This window comes from Lactuca sativa, chromosome 8 (assembly GCF_002870075.4).
Source record: "Lactuca sativa cultivar Salinas chromosome 8, Lsat_Salinas_v11, whole genome shotgun sequence".
NCBI classification, from domain to species: Eukaryota; Viridiplantae; Streptophyta; class Magnoliopsida; order Asterales; family Asteraceae; genus Lactuca; species Lactuca sativa.
The window spans coordinates 25,324,822-25,351,029 of NC_056630.2; the positions used below are offsets into that span (position 1 = coordinate 25,324,822).

Consider the following 26,208-nt stretch of genomic DNA (forward strand, 5'->3'; position numbering starts at 1 on the left):
TCTTTTTTCGATCGGCAGACACATGAGCGACCCAATTTCTTCTTCCTCCCTCTCCACCATTGGCGACTTCTGCTTCCTTCATGCCACTGTCAAACGATATTTACTTGTAAGTACAAGGCTTTAATTATCCAAATCAAAGCTTGATCAAATTAACAACTCAAGTTATGGACTGAGAGAAAAAATGGTGCTGAAAGTATATGTTAATCGACTTTCCCAGACATCTCATTCTATTCTCCTCTTCTACAGGTAAATTACATTCTTCATTTACATTGGGTGTTTTCTTTTTCTTTTCCAACCTTTACTTCTTCACATTTGGTAGCTTTGTTGTAGAAATAGCCTGAAAGAAATTTTGATTTTTATGTTGCACGCCAGGTGTTTGTAGAAATGCCTCAAAGATAATTTGATGTTCAAATTCTTGAAGAACACAAAAGTAATTCTAACTTGGTTATTTGTGTTACTTGGTTCTAACATATGGTACGTTTATTTGTTAATTGCCTGAAAGAGTATTTCTTTTATTTTCTTCGTTAAACCTTTTGATATGTTTTTTTTTTTGTTGTTTTTGGTAACTCCTTGTTTGTTAATTACCTGAGTAGCATCAATCATTGCTATTGGTATTTGATTTTTTTAAATCAATTTAGGGTGAAGATTTGATTAACGGTTTATAAGAGATTTTCACAAATTTGAGACACTTTAGAACTTAAACATTGTATGAATGAGAAAACTCTTCTCAAAAGCATTTATAATCACCTGATAAAATAAGCAATATGTGGAAAATATCAAAATCTAACCGTTTAATATTTGAAAAATATTAAACTTAACATGTTCCACTGTTCACAATTTTATAATCTTGATTTAGTAGCAAATTTTATGTATTCTGTCAGAATGTATTTTATATATTCTATCATATTCTATGTATTCTTCCAGAATATATAAAATGCTAGGAATTGCAAGTAACATTCTAATAATTCTGACAGAATGCATTATACATTCTATGCTTTAGAATGTTTATATATAGAGAAATACGATTGCAAATGACAAATCACATGATTTTAATTCTTTATAGTGGCATGTAAAGTTATAACTAGCAGATTTTATTCTATGTATTCTGCAAGATTGTATTCTATGTATTATGCAAGATTATGTTCTGTATATTCTACCATAATGTATTATATGTATTCTGTTAGCATGTATAAATTAATAGGAATTATAAGCAACATGTTTTTAACCATTATTAGTTTTTGTTGCATTTGTGATAGGAATGGTCCGAAGAATGGCTTGAAGACCTAATAAGAATGACTTGAAGAATGAGCCAAAGATTGATGACACTCACAGTTTAAGAATGTTTTTATTTTTTTAAAAATTACCCTTGTATTTATTCATTAACTGTATATTCAAAAATGCTGATTTTTTATGATATTCTTTTAGAATATGTATAAATATATTAAAATGTATAAGGCTATTAGTATGTAAGAATATGTATGAATTTGTATTTAAGTTCGAATGTATATGAAAATATTAAAATGTTGTTATTCTTCAACTAGGAGTTCAAGAATTCTATTATTCTTCATTAATATTCTAATAGAATGAAACTCTGAAAGAACATCATTCAAACAAAAATCTATTCTGACACAATAAAATCGGTTATGTTTACAAATTATGTTTAGAATTAATTAGAATTAATTTAAAAAATTCAGATTTTTAAAATTAGGAGTGTTAATGATCCCTTAAAATCCGAAAATTTCCTTTTTTAAAGTAGGTTAATTGACCAAAATACCCTTTTGCTGAAATTTGTGTGATTATATGGTACATGTTATCCTATTGTAATATCATAGACCCTCAGATCATCATGATCATTGATTCTATTCATCCGATGGTCTAGATCTGTGCATTCTGGCACACAATAGTTAGTAAAAACAAAATAACCTAAGCCTATATATATATATATAGTTCGGATCTTGTGAGGACTCAAAAAACGATGAGGATTGCAAGGACAATAGGACTCAAAAAACGGGGAGGATTGCAAGGACAATTCTCGTCCAATCGTGTTCATTAAGGGAAATTCCGTCAAACAAAAATGCATTGGACTAAAAAGAATAAATGTGTTGGGATGGGCTTGGTTAACCAGAAACCATATTGGACTAACAAGGCAAGACTCGATGTTCGTCGTCATCTCCTTCGTTCATCAAGCAAACACGAAGAAAACCTAAAAGACATTGAATTCGCCATGGTTTCTACTGAATTCTTCAATATTTTATTTAAATCGTACAAAATCAGGTTAGATTTGAACATGAAAAAGATATTTTATTATGCATAATCATCCTCTGTTTCAAATAATGTAAAATCAGCTTCGATTGTAATGAATTCATTTACAAAATAATCATATTAATCTTAATTTTCTGATAAAAACGTTGATTTAAAGTTAGAGTTGTTAATATTTGAAGTTGTGTATGCCTTTAAGACGATTCAGTTGGAAGGAAGTAAATTACAAACGGGGTTGTTAACCTATGTTTTATTGATGCGTAACAGGTGCTCGATGAAATGCCTAAAAGAGTTCATTATCTCATGAACAAAGAAAAGTTGGGGATTATCTGTGAGAAAATCAAAGTAATTATATGCAACAATTTGAATAGAATTTAAACAATTTTGGCCCAAGGATTGTGAAGACAAAATCATAAACTTTGAAACAAATTCATATCAGATGTGAAGGCACTATCTTTTTAAAGGTGTTTGATCAAAAGTCTCCCTACACCCTTTTTCTTTTCACCCTTGTTGACTCCTAATTTTCGTATTCCAAATATGTTTTTGATGTGTCGATCTCCATGTTAAATTTTCACATTTATACTATAGAAACAATTGCATTTTATTTATTTCCAAACCACCAGGTAGTAAACTTGAGTTAAATCTAAAGAGACATTATTGTGCTTGCTTTTTCTTAGTTTGGTTGAATAAGTAACTATTTTATAAAGAATGATGATTGTGTTTTATTGTTTCATGTGTGGAAGCTTTAACTAACCCCTGAATCTTTTGGTATTTTTATCTAGTTAGAGTTCTTAAAAATGGATGTTCAGGTTGTTTTGATTCTTAATACGGTATACTGATGTAGCTTATGGATTTCCTTCACATAAAATTTAAGACAAAAATACAAATCAACTGTGGTTTCTTATAAAGCTTCCTTTTAAAAGGGTTTTTTCTACTACTTCATTTATGGTTAGTCTTGGTGGTTGAGTTGTCATTGGTTTCATCAATTATGCTCAAGTTATGTTTCACTTGGTCGAGCTGCTACTCATTTTTACACATCTAGCTAGTGATATTATGCAATCTTGCTAGGTTTGTGATGTTTATATATATATATATATATATATATATATATATATATATATATATATATATATATATATATATATATATATATATATATATATATATATATATATATATATATATATATATATATATATGTATATATATATATATATATATATATATATATATATATATATATATATATATATTTTTGTACTATTTCTTTTCTTATTTATATTTCTCCAACTAGTTATATGTTGTAATATTATTGAAACAATCTAGTTGCAATAATAGGGTGGTTTCAGTTGTCCGTAGAAAGTTGGATTAACATGTAGTTTTTGTGTCATAAAGTTTTTGTATCATAATTTTTTTCAATCATATAACAGCTTTTTGGAAATAAATCTTTATAATATGAATTATATAATTAAAATCATACCATTTTAGATCCTAACATTTTGAATCATATAATTTGGATCATAACATTTTGTATCACAACACTTAAGATCACTATAGTTTGGATGATATCATTTTGAATCATACACCATAATTTTGAAAATAACTTTTTATATATTTAATCATATTATTGAAATCATATCATTTTGAATCATAACATTTTTAATCATATAATTTTAAATCATATCTATCATTTTTAATCATGTTAGTTTTGAATCATCCGATTTTGAATCATAGTTTTTGTTTTTGAATAATATAATTTTAATGAAGTTAAAATTTTCACATAAGTTATTGTTCATAAACAAGTGTTGATTTTCTAAAAAAAATTGGATCCTCACTTATTAATCTCTTATGATGCAAATAATGTTATACTATGATTATATCATGTGTTACATAATTTTTTTGTTGGTATCATGTTTTTCAATATGTTATGAAACACACTTGAATACACACCAAATGGTTATATGCTCTTAATCATATTATTTTGAATCATATCGTTTAAAATGATATCAAATTTTGAATCATATTATTTTGAATAATATAATTTTAAATAATGTCAGATTTTTCACATTAGCATTGGTTCATAACATGTTTGAATCATTACAAGTTTTGAATCATAATAACTTTTGGATCATAACAAGTTTTGGTTCATAATAATGATATATGAAGCTAAATAATATGGCATGAAATGTGAATAATTTTTATAATGTATAACTAAACAAAAGTATATTATATAGTTTTTACATGTTTAGATCATAGATGATCATTTGCATCAAAACATTGGAACTATAATGTTATGTTATATAGATTTTGGCTATTACAATGCATGTACAAAAAAATATTAATCATTCAAAAGGTCATTGATCCAAAAAATATGACACAATTCATATGACCCAAAAATATAATAGGAAAAAAAAAAAAAAAACTTTTGGATGACGACTATGATTCATAACTTAATCGTGATCCATAATAATATGATCTACACATTTTTTTTATTATTTATCATAGACGTTTGTAAAAGATGTATCATAAAATTGAATCATTACTATTAATTAAGATACAAATATTTATGTTTAAAAAAAAAGTCTGTGATGCAAAATCTATGATCTACAATTTTTATGATTAAAAAATACGACATGAAGGATAAAGTTTTTTATTATTTAAGATGGACAATTTATATAAAATAGATCCTCGATGTTAGAATCATAAAAATTAATATTTTAATCTTAATAAATCTTTATCATGATTATGATCCACAAAATAATAATCCGATTAATATGATTTGTAACTTAACTTGATCTAAGACTTTTTTGATTATGATGAACAATTTCCATAAAATAGACAATATAAGTTTAAAATTAATAATTTAATATGTATATCTAGAACCTATGAACATAATTTAATATCCAAACTATATTTAATAACCAAAACCATATAATACTAAAAACGAAGAATGTATCTTAAAAACGTTCATAATCGAAACACATATGAGACTGACATTATTTTCTTAAAGAAAATGACAAGAAAACCGTTAAGAAAATGCAAATAGGAATAAAGAACAAACATATCTGAAATTCTTTAACAACAACCAAAAGAACAATCTATCATCAAATACACCCGAACCAACAATCATAAAATTCCAATTCTAGCAATCGTAAGTTGAACTTTTTGAAATGCGCTTCATTGTAAATATTCTTCTTGTAACTTCAATAATTATCAAAATCTTCCTAAGTTTTAAGAAAAGCTACATTTGTATAGATTAAAATCAGACAACATCTTTGCAATATATTTGTTCCTTATCTCATCTAATTGTAGAGCTCAATCATCAGATTCAGGTTCTAAATCAACCTCAATATTATCAGCTCCGTTACCATGATACACTTCATAAGAAACAACATATAATCAACATGATTATTTTTTTCATGGGAGTGGCACAGAGTTTCAACCACTAGAAAGTTATTTGTCTTATAAGTTGGTTATTTTGGAAGAGACAATTTGTAACACACCATTTTTCCAACACTATTATACCATATATTTAGTTATTAATATTTCATAGTTTAGGGGAAGCTTAAGTCCCATTAGATAATCTCTTATAAAAGATTGGTAACGGTATGCAAAATATAACAACTTACATTCTTACAAAAAAATAATAATAACTGTCACATAATCTTTGCCTTTATTTGAATAATTTGTACATAGGCAAAACTATGTCAACATAAGATCTACAATAAACCATTTGAATATGGTCTAAAATGACCAAATTAACAATACGGATTATACGGTAAACCCATCAAACCCATCAACATATGATCCACAACAAGAAATAGACTAAATTCATCCAATAACAAAACAAGTTATCATAACTTATTAAAGATATAACAAATTTCATATGATCCACAATTAATAAATGATCAATAATTAGTATATGATGCAAATAACCATAAGTTATAATCATAAATCTATGATATGGAAAGTAATAAACTTAATAATATTATTCAATAAAAAAAAATAAACATATCTAATTATATATATATATATATATATATATATATATATATATATATATATATATATATATATATATATATATATATATAGTCTACAATAAGAATATGATCCAATAATAAACATATGAAGTAAAACAAGTATTTTGACAATATAATCAAGTAACAAAAACAAAATTATTAGAATTGTATAAACAAACTATGATCCCAAATTTTGCATATAATATACATAACAATCATGAGTTTATATAGTAAGGTGCATTTAAAACCTAACAACATCAAAACATAAAACCTTACAGTAACAAAAACAGAAAGAATATTCAATGACTAAAAATGTCTAACAATTTAATTTCAAAAACAAAAAATATCAATCAATGTTATAGACAACTACATTGATAATTATCATATATATATATATATATATATATATATATATATATATATATATATATATATATATATATATATATATATATATATATATAGTGAGCATCTTTGTATTAAGCTTCAGGTTGATTATTTTATATAAATTCTTCATCCAGAACTATTTTCAAAACTTAAAAACTTACAAGAATTAATCTCAGTATTCAATATCGTATAAATTAAAGCTCAAATTGACAAGAATATAAAAACTAGGGTTTCAAAAATTAGAAATTGTAACTATATTTAGGGATTATCATAACAAATTGCATATCATTACATATTATATTCATTATCACATATAAACTTACCTAACAATAACAAATCAAAGAAAAATCAAACAATAAACATCAAAAATAGCTCAGATCAAACCAAAAATGAATCTAAAAACAGTAGAAATTAAAAAAAAAAAAAAAAAAAAAAAAACTGCTTCCATAACTTGAAATTGAACCAAAACAAGGCTTAAACACGAAAAATTAAAATGATTACGAGATCAGATAGGGGATATCCTGAATGATTTAGAGTTTCAGGGAGTGTTCTCTATGAAATTAAATGGAACGTACATTTCATTGTTCATCCAGAGTTTAGAATAGAAAATTGACCATTATGCCCTAGAACTTTTTCCCCTTAAGAAGAAAGCCACAAAAACTTTGAGTTATTCCCAAAATTGTCACCACCCACTTAATAAAAAAAGAGAAAATTTGAAAAAACCATAGCCAATCATTTTTTCAGATGAAAGGTTCATATTTGTCCTCGTAGTCCTCACTGAGATTGGAGTCCTCACCCAATCATATATATATATATATATATATATATATATATATATATATATATATATATATATATATATATATATATATATATATATATAAACCGGTTTCGACGGGTACCCAACAAGTAGCGGTTCCGAAAAATGAGAACCATAACCGATGGTTCCAAGACGATTCCGGTTCCAAAAGTGGGTACCCTATTTTCGCTATTCACCCCTAATTTGATATGTGTCAAAGACTAACCAAGGAAAAAATTAGGCATTTTATATGTATCAAGGATTAACCACAAAAAATATTGAAACTATAAGGACCAAATGTGTAACAGTTTTTATAGTTATACTTTTTGCTAGGGGTGAGCAAACCCAAACTAAGAAACCGAGAGACTGACTAAAACCAACGAAACCGAAACCAAAGCAAAACCGACGGTTAGGGTTTGAATTTTTTAAAAACCGAAAAATCGGGTTTGGTTTAGGTTTTTACCTAGAAATCGACCCATCCAACCTGAGAAACCAACCCATACTTAAAACCGACAAACCATCCCAATAAACCGACTCATCCAACCTGAGAAATCGACCCATATTTGATTGTGTTTTGGTTGTAATAGACTATTTCGAGCTTTGGTTGTAACTTGTAATAGACTATTTGTTGTAAGACTCATGTTTTTTGAAGTATTTAACTTAAATTTGGTGTTTTTTGAAATATTTAACTTGTTGCTTCATTTATGAAAAATGAGTAAAAACCCAAACCCATGGGTTTAAACCCAGAACCTGTGATTATATGGGTTGAACCCAAGAAACCAAAAAACCGCCCAAACCGACCTCAGAATCTGAGAAACCGAACCAACCAGAAACCGATCCTATTAAGTTCTGAAAACCAGAAACCGACCATTTATGGGTTGGATTGGGTTGGGTTTGGGCCCAAAACCGACCCATACACAACCCTACTTTTTGCAAACTACAGAACCAATCATGAGATTGTGTCTTAAAATTTAAGTTGTTTAAATTGAGATTTTTTTGCACAAACTCTCGTATCATCTAGATACATGTATATCAAATGAATGGTTTTCGGTATGTTTTAAATTTTGCAAAAAAAAATAACAAAAAAAAAAAGATATATGTTTGTGTGTTTTGCTATATATAAAAAAAAACTTAAATTAATATATAAAAACAAGATTTAATGATGTCATTAATTTATAAAATATTAGTTTTCACATACGCTATTTGTTTATATTTAACTAGGATCTCTTAAATTAATCCACAAACAAAAAAAATTATCAAATTCAAAGTTACAAGTAAAGTAATTAGTTATTCAAATCATCAAATGTACTTTTATTATTAATCAATCATAATCTTTTTAAAAATACAACATAAATATTACTATACTAGTTGTGAAACCCGTATATTATACGGGTTGATTAAAACAAAATGTTAAATAGAAACGATTAAATGAAAAGTTTATTTGAATTTGAAATTTGAAATAAATAAAAATTATGAGAAAAAAAACATGCAAAAAATAAATAAATTAAAATTATTGTTTAGTTATCAGATCCGTATACTAAACAGGTTAATTATAACAAAATGTTAAACACAAAGGTTTAAACTATAAATTTATTTGAAATTGAAATTGAAATTTAAAATTTAAAATTTGAAATTAATATTATAGTAGGTTTAATTTATAGAACTAATTAATAATATATTAGAAATGGAAAATGAAATAAATGACAAGTGAAAAATAAATATATCTCTAAATTATGACAAAATGACATGTGGCAAATTGAATGAGAGAAGGACATATGGCAAAATCATTCTTATTTATTAGGGCAGATTTCAGAAGAAAAATTAGTTTAATAGAAAGAAATAAAATATGAAATATCTAATTCCCATATATGACAATTTTGGAAAAAATAATAATAATTAATTATTTAGAGTCTAAAATATAATTGTTAAGGAAACTAATTCCTCTGAAAATTTTCTCTGTTCAGTCAATATTGCCTTGGAAAGTTTGCGATTTAAACAACTAAACATAGATAGAGAACAATCCTGAGATGATGCATTCTGTTGATACTTATTGTAAAAAGCAACAAAATTTCAACTTCCATTATATTGATTCATAAGTACTAGAGTTTTTATTATGAGAGAAAGTAAATGTGTGAACCAATCAAATATGGCAAAAACATATTTCCATATGCAAAACTACCAAGAAAATTAATTGAAAAACACATCCACAAACTTTCGCCTAAAGTTAGAAACAAACCACATATCAATTCACGAAAAGTAACAAGTCTTTGAGTCAAAAGTTTTTTGTTAATTGATACGATTAAAGATGCTTGGAAAAAATAGACTCCACAACACCTTGAGCTATTGGATGATAAGTTTCACGAGCTTCTGAGAAAACCCTTTGTGCAAATATTTTCTCTTCTTCTTTCTTCACATTCCCTTGCACAAGTGCTGTGTACAATGGCCGAAGGTATTTCATTCTCCCTACTTCCTTCAAAGTTTTCTCCACAATGTTATAATATTCACTGCATCTTGAAGCAATGGCTAGTTGGAGAAAAGCTACTTTCACCTCATAGTCTTTTGATTCAGATAGCCTGTATCTAGAATCCAAAGCTGTAACCTACATCATCATCATCATCAAGATTTTGCAATCAAAGAACTGCCTTTTCTGTTATCATATTTCACATAAAACAATTAGTGAAGGAAATGATGATACCTGTGAAGCTTCAACAGATTTAGGGAGATTTTCCAAATAAAGCTCCCATTCCTGTCCATGCCAATTAGCAACTTCTTCCTCACTTGGCATCCTGCCTTGCTTAAATTCATTTGCTAATGAAACTATCTTTTTATAGATATTAGAAACTGGCTCCATAGCATCAAAAGGAATACCAGTGCCTTCAGTCCATATCTTTAAATCAATCTCTTTCTCAATTCCAGGAACATTCACTTTCAAGAAATCAAGAAACATATACGTATCAATCGATTGAAACTTAAATGCAGCTATGTACTTCTTTAGAAACTCATCAAAAGCCGGCCTTCCAATCTGAACATAACCCACAAACCAAATATAAAAATAAAACAAGATTCATAGGAAAAGAAATGAAAACATGATATATGATAATGAAAGAAGTAAAGAACCTGTCTTTCAATGCGCCAAAGAAACTGAAACCCTTTCTCATATGGAACTTGAGAATATACATCATCTGGATCTACACCTTCTTGATTAGTTAAGAGTTTTGTGAACTCGACGTTATCTTTGAACCTTTCCATTTCATCAACCAAACCTTTCCAACCAATTCCTATATTCAAAGCAGCTATGTCTTCTCCTTGAACAGCCTCGACTATTCTTCTTTCTGCATAAGTTGTGAATCCCTCATTCAACCAGAAATGATCATTAGTTTTGTTAGTGATCAAATTCCCAGTCCAGCTATGAGCAAGTTCATGTGCTACAACTTGGGCACCACTAGCATCTCCTTTGATTACAGTAGGAGTCAAAAACACCATTCTCGGATTCTCCATTCCACCATAAGGAAAACTAGGAGGCAAAACCAGTAAATCGAACCTCTCCCAATCGTAATCCCCAAATAGCTTCTCTCCAACCCTAATCATATCTTCAGTACCTGCGAACTCCTTTGCTGCAGCATCAAGAACCGCAGGGACTGACTCTGCGAACACCTTAGTCCTGGGGCCCACTTCCCTAAACCCAATTTCTCCAACCGCGAAGGCGAATAAATAAGGTGGAATCGGTTGTTCCATGGTGAATTCCTCGACGACTCTTCCTTCTGCACACCATAATGATTCATCGCACGCGAAACTTGAATCGCCCCCAGCCAACGGTGCTCTTCTTTCGACGTGTCTCGCGCTCATAACAGCTGATAACTGATGAGGAATGTTCAGCTTAGCATTGTATCGGACTCGTGATGCGGGTGTGTCCTGACACGGGAAAATCGACCTCGCATGGATGGATTGACACTGGGTATACACGAAAGGGAACTTTTTGTTGAAGGTTTGTGGAGGAGTTAGCCATTGAAGGGCTGAACTGGATGGAGAAGTGACAAAAGTAATCAGGATTTTCGAATTGTTGTTGAGGGAAACGGTTAAAGGTTGGCCCTTTATGGGGTCAACGTCGGAAGAAAGACAAAATGGGAGGGGGGTATTGTTGATCGGGTCGATGACCGACTTTATGGTGAGTGACCGAGTGTCGAGGAGCAGATCGCCGGTATGTGGAGCGCATAGAGTGAGCAAGGCGGAGGAGGAGATGGTGGAGGTGGAGAAATCGAAGTAGAGAGAAAGGGAGATGTGGGTTGTTAGAGGGTGGGTTGAATCGGTGAACGAGTGTGGATCAATCGGTGCCATTGTTGAACTTCTAGGGTTTTGGTGACGACGAATGTGTTTCTTTGTATCGATCGAGAGGGCAAACGCAGGAACTAATCAATGGATTTATTTGGTTTTGATTCGCAAGTGTAAGAATTGCAGCAAGCCTTTCTATAATAAAGCAACGCATTAGTGTAGAATTTGATTCGCAATATTATTAACTCATGTATTATGCACCAGGTAATAACCCTTGTATAAAATAAAATTATATAAAAACGATAAAAATCATAATCATTGATCTTAATTATATAGTTTAGTGACGTCCAATATGAAACTTATTGTTTCAAACTCATGATTGCTTCGACTTCTAATTAAATATTTTGTTTTAGCTTCTAGATTTAGAATATATTTTTTTAAAGACTAAACTGTACAAATGGTTTCTCTGGTAGCGCGGTTTGCTCAAAATTGTCATTTTGGTTCAAAAAAATTTGGATTAGCACCACAAAATTGTCACTTTGGTTCAAAAAAGTTTGGACTAGCACCAGAGGTCCAAACTTTTCATTTTGTTGCTTGTTTAGTCCAATCTGTTTTGATTTTTTTTAAATGACGGATTTGCCCCTGTTAATATGATTTTCTCTTTTTTTTATTTGTTTTTATGATTTTCGGATTTAAAAAAAATAAAATAAAAATAATCTCTCTCTCTCTCTCTCTCTCTCTCTCTCTCTCTCTCTCTCTCTCTCTCTCTCTCTCTCTCTCTCTCTCTCTCTCTCTCTCTCTCTCTCTCTCTCTCTCTCTCAACCTCCGTATTCATTACCTTCACCAACCTTCAACCTCGGTTGAACCTTTCATCTTCTATCACCACCCAAAGCCACCCTTCTCCGTCTCCATTCCCACCACTTTGACCACCATCAAACCACCATTCCACCTTATACTACCACCAGACATAACCCAAAAACACAACCTTACAACCCATCATTTTCTCCATCAAATCATCACACTACCATTGAAACACCATCGATTGTCATCCAAACATAATGACCCAAATCTGTCAAAAAATAAGAATAAGAAATTAACAAGCAGATCTATTTGTCACCTGATCTGTTCGTTACCCACTTTTTTTTTTTTCTCGTCGGATTTGGAGAGACGAAAGTAAGGGAGTCGTTCAACACATATCAGCGCTAAGGTTTGCTGATGAAGATGATGGAGCTAGGGTTTTTAGTAGATGATAGCGGTGTTGAAACAAGAATAACCGATTAGGGTTTTCTGAAAACCCTAACTTGCCGCCGCCCTTCGTCTTCTTTGGAATGTCGTCACCAAATCGCTAGGGTTTGCTGATGAATCGGAGAAAGATGGAGATTGACGAGGCTCGCCGGAAGAACGGTGGTTTACAGATTTGGAGCTTTGTCGAGTTGCAACGGATTTTTTCAGATAGCCGGAAAAATGAAGGTTTACAGATATGGACAATGGCGACAAGATCAGAGAAAGGGTTTACAAATAGACGGTGGTAGCGGGGATGATAGGGGATGAAGGTGGAGCTGAAGCGGTGGTGGCTAACGGCGACTACAGTGGTGGAGTCGACGATAAGGGGTTCTTGAAAACCTTGAAGAAGGAGAGAGAGAGAGAGAGAGAGAGAGAGAGAGAGAGAGAGATTTTTTTTAATCTGAAAATAAGAAAAAAAAAATAAGAAAATAGAGAAAATCATGTAACAGAGGCAAATCCGTCATTATTAAAAAAAATCAAGACATATTTGACTAAACAAGCAACAAAATGAAAACTTTTGACTTCTGGTGCTACTCCAAACTTTTTTTGGACCAAAGTGGCAATTTTAAGTAAACCACAGGGACCATTTGTACAGTTTAGTATTTTTTAAATTATATAGTATATATGTTACAACTACGTAAGTTGAAGTCTTAAAATTAGCAAGTGAACAAAACACTGGCATTTTATATATAAACGGTTATATGTTAAAAAAAGGTTAAACTGTTTATTAGAATAATTGTATTTTTTTTCGTCAAATGTCTAGAAAAGTTGATTTTTTTTCTTATTTTTTGGATAAAATTTCTTACGTTTGTTCCATTTTTCAAATTTAGCATGTGATATAACATAATAAGCAAATTAAACAAAAAACCACATTCTTCGGAATGGGTTGTTGTGGAACATATTTCAAACTCGTTTTTGGGTGGGTCGACCCATTTTGTTGCTTCCGGAATACCTATTTCGTACGTGTTCTGGATCTGGAATTTGAATTTCAAAATTTGGAATATATTTTGGAAATATCTAGACCCTCGACTTCATTTCGGATTCCGGTTCCAATTCCGATATCCGACATGGAAGACGACCACTACGACCCGGTTACTTTACGTGTATGTTTTTCACTCTAAAAACCTAGTTTGTTTGTTTGTATAACGTGACTATTCACCAAGAACTATTGTTCCGGAATATGTAGAATACCTCCGGAATGAACTGAAAACGTTCTGGAGTTTTTAAATAAATATGTCATTGCAGTAGGACCAACCAAAGAGTAGTTTAGATGTTTAGGTATTGTTTAGTGTTTCGGAATGTAAAATTTCATTTTGGAATGCAAGGAACTGGTCTAGAATATTGGTCTGTTTTCTTTCTAAAATTGGAAGACAGACCGGCATGCACGACTATGTTCTGGAATTCAGGTTTTGGTAGGTGGTTAGACATTCCTAATGTAAGTGGTGGTGGTGGGGGGGGGGGGGGGGGGGGGGTCATTTGCTTCTACATTATTTTTTGCCACTAAGTTATCACGTACCCCTAAGAAAAGCAGAATAAATGGTTTTTGAGATTAGGGTTACGAGCTTTCTTTCAGGAAGAAAGAATTTTCTTTTGTTATCGGCTTCCGTTTTGGAGATTATTTTCTTGCGTCCGGTTCCGACGCAACCTTTTGTTCCCGTGTGTTTCCTATGGTAGTGAGGAATGTGAATAAGGTGTTTAAGCATCCGCTTAATGACTTATCGAACAAAGATGTGGTACGTGTATGTCTCTTATATTTGTTAGAGAAGGGGATCAATAGGCAGTTGGCTAAACAATATGTTTTAGATGAGTATTTGGCTTTGGTATCCGACTTTAATGAATTCAACAGGTTTCTTGTAGTTACTTTATTGCAGATTATAATTGAGGTTAATTAATTATCATTTGTAATATTTTTTAGAAATTTAATTGGGAATTTATATGTCATATATATCCACGGGGAGGTTACTAAATGTACTCACAGCTAATTATTGTATTCAATAAGGTTGACAAGCATATACATCCAATGGAACCGAAAGAGAAATAACTTCAAAAGTGACTTACACCTTAAACGGATTTTTATATGCATTCAAGGTAATTACATGATTAACAATTTTTTTTGTTTGCTAACATTCTAATAAATGATTTTTTCAGATATGGATTCTTGAAACTTTTCATGTTAGCAGTTTGTTTGGTACACAACAAGAGAATATGATCCTTCGGGCTGTTGCATGGTCGAAACTGAGGCATTTACAAAAGACTCAGTGCAACTAATTTATAACAATCGACGCCGTATGGTTACTTATATATTTTAAGATTTTCTTTTATATGTATAATTTATGTTTATTTATAGTTTTATAATTTTGTTAACATGATAACAGTCTTGTACAGAAGTTGGAGCCAACAAAGGCTGAGAGTCGTGCTGAATGGTGGATAGTTAGCTCAGCATGGATTGATTGTCCTGATTTTCCTGACAGAGAAGTTCACAAGGCATCTTCCTTAACACCATCACCCAAAGGCTCCCCTATCCATGAGCTTCGACAAAAGAAGGCACATATAGATATTCCATCTCACCCGCCACCACCACCATTGTCGTCTCTAAACCATCAATTGATATGGATCGAATTATTACTGACTTGCAAAACGAGGTTCGCCAATTCCAAAACGAGCTCAGTGGATGTCGCGAGCATATGAGTTTACTGGATAAGCATTAAGCAGAGCATGACACTACTTTATTCATGCTTCTAAAACTTAACAATAAGACTTACAAAGACGATTTTGGTACCTCGAAGGGGGTGGATGTACATTGTTAATTATTTCACTCCCATACAATTTTTATTTAACTTTATGGTCCTTATGTTTTGCATTGTTTTTAATTAAAAACTATGGAACCGTATAGGAACTTATCATGCAAGATATTGGTACCACATAGTACAATGACATGTGGTCTGCGAGACCGTATCCACAGACTGCTAGTGGATATCAACTAGTATTAGGTAGTGAACCAACTTATGCAATCCCACTTGAGAGTTTCAACATGACCCTCAAAAAGGCCCCATACGTATCATAATAGATTGATAGTATATGGGATTGTGGGGTGTTTTTGTGTTGGTTTCTGGAGACGTTGATCGCCAGGAAATCATATTTTATAGAGGTAAAAGCGGTCCATGGGCAATGTCATATCGTAAACGAATGGCAAAAAAATTTTAAGGTACAAGGATAAATGCCATTTGAACACTGTAATATTACTTTTATAAAATCCTTTAAGTTTATGTATTTATTGGATTTTTGTTGATTTTTAAGATTACCTTTTGCAATTTAGATTTTATAGGAATAAAACTTATACAAAAAGAACTTATATAAATAGAACCAAACACATTTTACACAAAAGTAAAACTTATTCTGGATTGATTGTTCGAAATATTACTTTGGTGTTCCTGAAAATATGTTTGAACAAAGTTTCAATCAATTGTAATGTAAATCAGAGTAAGTAAGAAGACCAAGAAAAGAAGACCCGATGGGAGTGATGGAATGGATTTCGGAGATGGAGCAGACCTTCATTACACACGGTTGCTCAAGAAAGTTGCAAACCGCCTATGCGGTGAGACAATTTAAGGGCTCAATTTTCTGTTGGTGGAACACACTGTGAAAGATAATAAGCCCGAACGAGCCATTGCAACTAACATGGATAGAGTTCTTGATGTATTTCATGTGAAAGTATTGTTTTGCTCAAAACATACTGGAATTGGAGAACCAAACCTTAAATTTGAAGAAAGGGTGTTCGACTGTGGAGGAGTACACCAATGCCTTCACTGATAAGATGGAGTTCGTCCTGCGCATTGTCCTGGACGAACTAGCCAAGATCGATAGGTAAGCCAAGGAGCTACCATGGGAGTACATTGTGTTGGTTAATTAGGCACCTACCTTTAAAGTAGACGTCTGGGCTGCAAAGTCTGTGGAAGATATGATCAACAAGAGAACCGTCGATAAGGCTGAAGTTGGCGAGAAAAGGAGAGGTGAAGGACTCTCAAAACCCAATAAGAAAAGTAAAAACTCAAGGTTTGACCCCCAACGACAAGAAGCATGAGGTAGTAATGAAGTAGAATGGTGCAATAAATGCAAGAAGAAACATGGTCGGCAATGTAAAAAAGAGAAGTGGCCTGCTACGGGTGTGGAAGACCTGGTCATTATTCTGATGAGTGTCGGTACGAAGGAAGGGTATGTTTTGAATGTAATGAGGAAAGGCATGTCATGAAGGACTTCACAAAGAAGAAAGAAGTTGTCAGGCCAAATATCCCGCCAAAGCCAAAAGCGAGGGCCTATTTTATCGGGCTTGATGAGAAAACAAGAGGGCGAGAATTTGGAGTTGCTTGTCTGGAATACTTGAGTGAATGAGACAAATGATTAGTATAAGGTTGTGTGGCATGATGTAACAGGCATACAAATAAATCTTGTAACCATTTTCGAATATAATGCAATGTGCTTTCTATGCAATTTCCCTTTTGTGATAAGTTAGTGGACTACGAGATAATACTTGGGACGAGTATGAGTATGTGAGAAAAGTAGTAGAGGCCTATACTGCTAGAAGCACAAGACTCACACTTGGACCAGGGAAAGTCACAAAGTTACTAAGGTCTCTAAGTAGTTGAGTTATTTTCTTCATTTCCATCATTACCTTTGTTTCGGTAAGACTATGAAAATAAATATTCCGACCTTAGTGGTCATGTTAAATCGAGTCTGACTAATCTACAAGGTAAATTTGACATAGTAAATTGAAGGAAAAGATAATTGAAGTGATCAATAGAGGTATCACGATCATCGTTAAAATGAAGCAGCATGTAGCTAGAAGTGCAAGTTCTGGTTATGCGAGGTGCAGTTTCTGGGGGCACCTTGTCAACCAGAAGGGTATATTGGTCGATATGGCCAACATTGATCTCGTTGATGCAGTGAGAGGTTCTGAGGTCTCCATCCAAGATTTGGAGTTTCCTTGGTTTAGTCGGGTATTAACAGAGGTTTGTCGAGATTTTTTCTAGGATCACAGTTATGTTGACTAGGTTGTCGAAGAAGTTTACTACTTTCCGTCGGGGGCCTGAGCAGCAGGCGGCATTTGAGACATTGAGGTAGAAGTTATGTGAGGCTCTGATCTTGACCTTGCCAAAGGGGTGTGGATGATTTATTGGTGTATTATGATGCATTGATTTTGGGATTGGGTGCAGTTTTGATGCAAATGGGTCGTGTGATAGCTTCTATTTTGAGGCAGATGAAGCCTCATGAGGTGACTAATCCCACTCATGATTTAAAGTTAGGGGCAATTGTGTTCGCCCTCAAGATTTGGTGTCATTACTTGTATGGGGTTCGTTGTATCATATACACGGACCATAATAGTTTTAAGTAATTGATGATTCAACCAAATATGAACATGAGGCAACGTAAGTGGCTTGATGCGGTGAATGAGTATGATTGTGCGATCCTTTATCACCTAGGGAAGGCCAATGTAGTAGTCGATGCTCTTATCCGCAAAGGCAGCCGGTACTCCCATCAGGGATGTCTGTTTGAGGTTGACTGTGATCATCCCACTCTTAGAGTATATTCAAGGTTGAGGTCGAGGCTATGAAAGATGAGCACCGGAATAGTGAGCGTATAGTGCGTCAAGTGCCCTCTTTCGTTTATGATAGTCGGGGATTGGTGACTCTTCATCAGAGACTTTGGGTTCCATATTCGGTGGTACGCGTCAGATTTTGATGGAAGAGGTGCATAAATTGAGGTTTTCTATTCATTGGGAGCGATGAAGATTTATAGAGACCTCTAGCTCGATTATTGGTGGCCTTGCATGAAGCGGGATATGGCCTGGTATGTGAGAGGTGCTTAACTTACAGGAAAGTCAAGGTCTAGCATTAGTGACCTCATGGCAAGATGGAACCAATAAGTGTTCCCGTTTGGAAATAGGAAGATATCACGATGGATATCATCACCAAGCTACCTAGGACCGCACAAGGGGTGGGTTTGATTTGGGTCAACGTGGATCGATTGACCAAAAGTGTGCATTTTATCCCCATTTAGGAGAGCATTTATGCGGAGAAATTAGCAGATGTCTATATCTGGGAGGTTTTAGCACGGTATGGGGTTCCCGTCTTAGTGGTTTTTGATCAGAATGTTTGATTCACCTCCAGGATTTGGAAGAGGTTCCATGAAGATTTGAGTACTCGTGTGCACATCAGTACAAGTCTTCATCCGCAAACCTATGGTCAGAGCAAGTGACTATCCAAGCCTTGGAGGATGTGCTTCGGACATGTGTATTATATTTCGGTAGTAGTTGGGATACGTATCTTCCTTTGGCTGAGTTTTTTTACAACAACAGCTACCACGTCAATATTGATTGACCTCCTCTTGAGACGCTTTACGGGAGAAAGAGTCAGACTGTAACATCCTGATATTTTACAAGTATTTCCGAATCCTCTCTTCTATTTTTTTTGTCATTCATAGTCCCTGCGGGTTAGAAGAGCCGACCCAGGAGGAGACTGAGGGCTAAAGTTGCAACTTTGAGAACAAGACTAGTATGTTAAGCGTACATAAGGAACGCTAAGTGTACTAGGTGCGCCCTAGTACGTTGGGCGTACACTTGTGTACGCTAGGCGTACTCACGTCAGATGGAAACCCTAATATTTAGGGTTTGAGTGCTATATAACATCCTTATGAGCTCAAAACCCTCCATCATCTCAGCCTCTATAATTTTGATCCGTTTTCCCCCAAACCCTAACCCTTTTCTTGAATATGTGAGCTAAAAGTGTATGTTTTGAGTAGCTGGAGAAAAAGGTGTTGCATCAAGAAGTTTGAGAAGGAAGATAAGCTTGTAGATTTGAGGTTTCTTTGTGCTCTAGAAGCTCCATGAGGTATAAAGCTCCAACTAGGGATGAGTAAAAGGACCGAACCGGCCCGGACCGGACCCAAACCGGGAACCGGGAACCGGGTTTGGCCAAAATCAAGAACCGAACCGACCTGGCGGTTCTACCGGTTCCTGGTTCCTACACGTTTTGTCGTGTCTTCAAATGTTGGAACCGGTCCTCGAAAAATAGCATCATACGGTTCCAGTTATATCGGTTCCAATTCCTACCGGTTCTCGATTCCAAAAATAAACAAAAATAACGTCCCGGTCCCGGCCTGACCGGTTCCGGTTCCAATGCCGGTTTCGGTTCCGGTATCGGTTCTGGCCAGTTCCCCGGTCATATGCTCATCCCTAGCTCCAACCTTTAAGCTTGTATGATGTAGATCTTGCCATGCTAGCTTTATGAAACCATTTCTTGTCCCAAAAGTCCCAAGTTTGTGCATGTTATGTTTTGAATGAGACAAGCTGTCCTTTTAGACCCTAGAAAGGGTCCTAATTGATAAAAATGATGTCCCAAGGGCTGAAAGTGTCTCATGCATGTAGTAGAAAGGTCTTAATGGGTTAATACCATGTATTAGGAACTTTCTAGATGTCCAAAGTCTTAAAGTTCAAGACTTTAAGGTTATAAGGCACATTTGGTCGATGGATCTGGAGTTTGGGCTTAAGTGCTTAAGCCATTAAGCACTTATTAGGGTTTTAGTGAAACCTTGCGTACGCCCCGTGTAATTTCTGTACACCCAGCGTACTGAGTCAGCCACCCCGATGGTTGTCAACACAAAACAGAAGTACGCCCAACGTACCAGAAGAGTACGCCCCGCGTACGCCATATGTTGGGCTTTTGACGATTTGGGCTTCGGTATTGGACGCCTTTTGGGGCCAGTTGGACATAAGCCTTGCTGGGCTTTTTGGATAAATGTGTTTTGGGCCATTAGTGGTATAGATCTTAAAATGAGGCCCGATTTCAGAGTTGGGTCCCAGTTGGGAAAATTGGGCCAATAATGGGTCTTATGTATATGGATTTTTGGATAGTGAATTTGATGTTGGGCCTTGTACCAAATTAGAGAAAAATTCAAAATGAACTATGTAGACTCTTAGTCAAGATTGATATCTCATGTGCTGACTTAGTATTCATTATTTTGGATAGTTCGGGATTTTCGGAGACAACGGTCGGAGACTTTTAGTCTGGTTCAACACTACTTGCGAGGTGAGTTCTTCTCACTATATCAACAGGGTCTAAGGAACCAAGGCCGACCCTTTATGATTTGTATCCTAGTTATAGGATGGTTGCTATGTCAGTGATCTGTTAGATTAGTATCTTGGTTATAGGATGGTTGCTATGTTAGTGATCGGTTTGATCGTTATCCTGGATATAGGATGGTTCCTATGTTAGTGATCGGTTAGATCAGTATCCTGGTTATAGGATGGTTGCCATGATTAGTGATCTGTTAGATCTATATGACTATCTGTACTTGCTACCTAGCGTATGATATGTATGTGCACATGTTTGTTGGTTTGGGGGATTGATTTGAGGCATGTCCTGCTTTGTGTTGTAGGCCAAGATACCCAGGGTGGATTGGATAGACTGCAGACCCGGTTAGGGCATACTAGTCAGGCCGAAGGCCATTCGAGCGGTCCGGATAGGCTAAAGGCCCTAAGAGGCGGTCCAGACGTGCCGATGGCTCAGAGAGTGGTCCAGATAGACTGATCGCCTGTGAGGCAGTCCAGTCAGACTGATGGCTCATTATGCATGTTGTGTTTGTTTATATGATATGGTTATATCTGTATGACGTTGGTATTTTGGGGGAATTCACTAAGCTTCGGAGACTTACAATTGTAGATTTTATTTCAGGTACTTCTGATGATCGCGGGAAGGCGAAGGCATGATCGTGTGCCTCCTTATATTTTCATGATTTGATTATGGGGATACTCTAATGTTTAAACTATTTTGAAAACAAATTGTAGTAACTTAATGGTTTTAAATGTTTTAAAAAGTTCAAATTGGGCATGATTTTTATGGTTGTTACACAGACCCCAATTTGTTGGGGTGAGTTCGGCCAGTGAGTGATGGGTAGCATGGAGGTGGTCCTCCGAACTACTGAGTTGATCCAACAGGTGCGCGGGAGATTGCAGACCGCACATAGGCGTCATAAGAGTTACGCGGATAGACGTCGGTCATAGTTGGAATTTCAAGTTGGGATATGGTACTCCTGAAGGTGTCACCTTGGAAAGGTTTCATTCGATTCAGGAAGTGGGGCAAGTTGGGCCCCATGTATATCGACCCTTTCAGGGTTATTGCTCGGGTGGACAGGGTTGCTTATCATTCGAAGCTACGTGAGGAGCTCAGTCAGATTCACAATACTTTCACGTCTCTCAGTTACGAAAGTGTTTGGTTGTTGATTTTGCAGTGGTTACTTTGGAGGATATTCAGGTGGATGAGCACCTGAATTACATAGAGAGACCGGTTGCAATCCTAGAAAAGAAGACAAAGACCTTGCGAAACAAGCTTGTGGGTCAAGTGAAGGTGCAGTGGCAACACCATAAGGGTTTATAGTGGACATGGGAGCATGAGGAGGAGATGAGGGATCACTACCCAAAGTTGTTTATGGAGGTGGACTTCAATGACGAAGTCTAATTCAAGTGTGGGAGAGTTGTAACGCCCGATTTTCATGTAAATTTCGTAAATTCTAAAGTGTTTATTTTTTTTTTTGAATATTAGCCTATTATTCTAGGCATAATCAAGGTACGGTGGGAATACCTTGGCAAATCTTGCATACGAGGTTTTCCCCTGGTACGTTGGGTGTACTCGAGTCAAGGGAAAACCCTGAAACTTAGGGTTTAGACCCTATTTAAGCACCTTATAACCTAAAGGCCTCTTCTACCATCAACCTCTTACGTCCCAAAATAGTTCCTACAAACCCTAATCCCTTTTTAGAGAATATTGAGTCGTGTGTGTGTGTCTTGGTGTGTGTTTGGTGCATCTTGAAGAAAGAAGAACCCTTTTGAGAATCCCTTTGGTTTGAAGCTTGTAGATCCAAAATATATTCACCATTATCATCTTCCAGAAGGCATACAGTCTCAATTTTGGTGACGCCTTATTCATAAAAATGGCATCTTGATGGATTTAACTCAACCATGCAATAGTTGTTGGTTATATTATGATGTTAGAGTGTTAAAAATGGGTCTTGGGACTGTTTGAGCCATGAAAAGGCACCAATTTGATGACTTTATCATTTAAGACGTTTCCTTTAAGCAAGATCTATGATTTGGACATTTGGATTAGAGTTATTAAGTACTTACCGTGAGTTTTGGCCATCAGGGGAGTACGTTGGGCGTACGTATGTGTACGCTCAACATGATGCATTCAACTCCTGTTTTTCCTTGCTATTAAGGGGCATAATAATGTGGTATGCTTAGCGTACTCACCAGAAACATTTTGGGTCATATGTTGTTCCTTAGGTCTTTTGGGCCATTGTTGGGGTTTGGGTATTTGTGGGTTTGGTCCATGGTTTGAGGGGCCCGTGAAGGGAAGGGTTAAATGGTCTTTTACCCTTAGCATGAAGATGATAATCTTGGCCATTTATTATGGGTTATTACCCTGATTATTTATTAGGGTTAGTTTTGGATATGTTTAGTGTAAGGAGTTGTGATAGCAACAGCTCGTGAGTGTGATTTGTTCATCTTCAATTTCAGGTAAGTCTCCTCACGGTAATTGTGGCTCGAAGGTACCAATGTCGGCCCACTGAATTATGTTGTAGGGTAGTAGTGATCTTTGTGACAATTACTAATATGCATGTATGTGCTTGTTGTTTTTGTGACTCTTTCTAGTAAGATTGTATGATTAATTGTAGGGGTGACTGTGAGATCCCTAATTTCATAGCCAGAAAATACCGATTTATTTATGCTTATTTAAAACTAGAGTATCCTTTTTATTTATATGAAAATGATATTATTAAAACATTCCTGAAGAAATGTATTTTATTTATGTTAAAAACATTGTGATGTCATCGTCAATATAGTACATAGGCATAAACGGACGTTTATAGGCCTTACACTAGGTTATCTAAACGATTGGTTTATAAGCATCCATAAATCACTCATCATAACATAACACTTGTGCTCTCATGCCACTACATGTAATATAAGAAATTGAGTGGGTCAACGTTGGGGGCTTGGTGAGCACATAGGATTTTCAACCCATAATAATTATATTATATATTTTCATCAAAACATTCAACCCGATTACCCATTCTCGTTATCCTCACTTTCTGTCCCTAAAGCATATAATTCTGGGGACCTATCCTAAGGATTATCTTCAAAATAGAAAATAAAATAATGCTCAGGGGATTCCTTAACACTATGTATCAATAAGGAAACCATTGAGAGATGGAGTACCCTTAGTGAACACTTAGTTCAAAAACACCTACAGATTGCGAGCCTCCTAGCGTTCCACTGGATTGTCTATAATAGTCCGTAGTCGTCATCTATACTCCGCTAGATGATGGGATCATCTTTAAAGTCAAGGCCTCTCATCATCTATCTCATTTTTCCTCTCTCTTCATCTATATCATTTTTTATTTACCCATCTCTACCCAATATATTTATGGATATAAAAATACATATACAGTTTGAATCAAGTAAGACATGTATAAATCGTCCATCTAGCATATGTAAAAAGAATATAGATAATAGGTACATATAGCTTGTAAGTATATTAAATACTTTATATCTATGTGTAAGATGAAATTAACTATGCACTTACTTGCTAAAGTGATCGCTCGAAACTCAGATATTGCTTCGCTTTAGCACTTGACTTTTCCTTTGACGTGACCTAGGTTCAACTAATTAACACTAAGTCTTAGGATAATATTCCTTATGAATAAAGATAGCCTAGATCCATCACTAATTCCAAAATCTACTGATCTATAGTTGATAAGGTACAACCAGGTAGGATCATATCGAAGGTATGGTCTGTTTGGTATACAAAGTATACTGTTTGGAAATCCCACATTAAACACCTCACTAAATCCAACCTAGACATTATCCCCATAAGTAGATCAATCAGTAATGTGACATTGGAATTACTCACAAATCGTATTTATAAATTCATAACAACGAATGTAACATCCCAAAAATCACGACCAAAAATTTTCATTTTTAACTTCAAAGAAACCACTGTTTTCAAACCAAAACCCATATCAAATCAAGCATCAAATAAAATTATTCCCAAGATCATTGTATCATAAAATCTCCAGAAACATATCATCGAAGGATGTGTACGATCACGTCTTTCCTTTCCCCCGATCCTCTGAAGTACCTGAAATAATAAATTGAAAGCGTAAGTCAAAGCTTAGTGAGTTCCCCCAATGTACCATACACAACCAAACATAAACATCTACGAGCTTATCCATAGACCGTCTCTCAATTACCGTTATGAAATACACACTTTTTATGAATCGATCCACGATTACCCAAATCATGTCGTGATCATTCTTCTTCCTAGGTAGTTTAGTCACAAAATCCATGGTGACGTCTTTCCATTTTCTCATGGGCATCGACAAGGGCTCCAAACTCCTATATGGTTTCTGCTGTTGTGCCTTAACTCTTGCACATGTCACACACTCAACCACATACTTCCCAACATCGAGCTTCATCGTCGGCCACTAGTAATAAGGTTTTAAATCCCTAAACATCTTGATGTTTCCTGGATGAATTGAGTACATGGTCTTGTGAGCTTCTTTCATGAGAAGATCTCTCATTCCTCTCATCTTAGGCACCCAAATCATGTTTTGGAATACCTTCAATACTTGTCTGTTTGTACCGAATTCCAACCTTTTTCCTAAACGCTCTTCCTTTCGGTTATCTCCTTCCAAAGCTTCATCCTGATCCTTCTTGATACCTTTGACAATCAATGAGACAATTTCAATCCTCAACGCTCTTTCCATTTTCCTCCCCGAACTTATCTTTCTACATAAAACATCTACTATGACATTGACTTTACCTGGGTGGTAAAGTATATCGTAGTCATAATCCTTGAGTAGTTCTATCCAATGTCATTGTCTCATATTCAACTCCTTTTGATGAAAGAGATACTGGAAACTCTTATGATCAGTGAAGAGTTTGTACCTAGTGTCGTAAAAATAATGTCTCCATATCTTTAATGCAAAAACTATTTCTGTCAACTCTAGATCATGAGTCGGGCAGTTCTTTTCGTGCTCTTTCATTTGTCAAGATGCATAGGCTACCACTTTATATTTCTGGGCCAGAACACAGTCTAACCCAACTCTAGATGGATCTCTATAAACCGCAAGGTC

The 26,208-nt window shown here is 34.4% G+C and overlaps 1 protein-coding gene and 1 long non-coding RNA gene across 2 annotated transcripts; one reads left to right on the plus strand and one right to left on the minus strand.

Moving 5' to 3' along the window:
- The first annotated feature begins 1,987 nt into the window (after positions 1–1,987).
- Positions 1,988–2,923, plus strand: LOC111877193 (uncharacterized). Its single transcript, XR_002845332.2, has 2 exons — positions 1,988–2,274; positions 2,527–2,923. It is a non-coding gene; the product is annotated as an uncharacterized LOC111877193 (long non-coding RNA).
- A 6,710-nt stretch (positions 2,924–9,633) lies between these two features.
- LOC111877254 (leucine aminopeptidase) lies at positions 9,634–11,974 on the minus strand. The gene is made up of 3 exons (XM_023873782.2): positions 10,585–11,974; positions 10,163–10,489; positions 9,634–10,066 (listed from the first exon to the last, which is right to left on the minus strand). The coding sequence occupies exons 1-3, from the start codon at positions 11,800–11,802 to the stop codon at positions 9,767–9,769; spliced, it is 1,845 nt and encodes a 614-aa protein (XP_023729550.1). The 5' UTR covers positions 11,803–11,974; the 3' UTR covers positions 9,634–9,766.
- Positions 11,975–26,208: the final 14,234 nt, after the last annotated feature.

Excerpts from the sequence above, each read along its gene's own strand:
- LOC111877254 (XM_023873782.2), bottom strand. The coding sequence starts at position 11,802 with ATGGCACCGATTGATCCACACTCGTTCACCGATTCAACCCACCCTCTA. Across the intron at positions 10,490-10,584 it reads TTTGGCGCATTGAAAGACAG|ATTGGAAGGCCGGCTTTTGA; the intron begins GTTCTTTACTTC and ends GGTTATGTTCAG. Across the intron at positions 10,067-10,162 it reads AATCTGTTGAAGCTTCACAG|GTTACAGCTTTGGATTCTAG; the intron begins GTATCATCATTT and ends ATGATGATGTAG.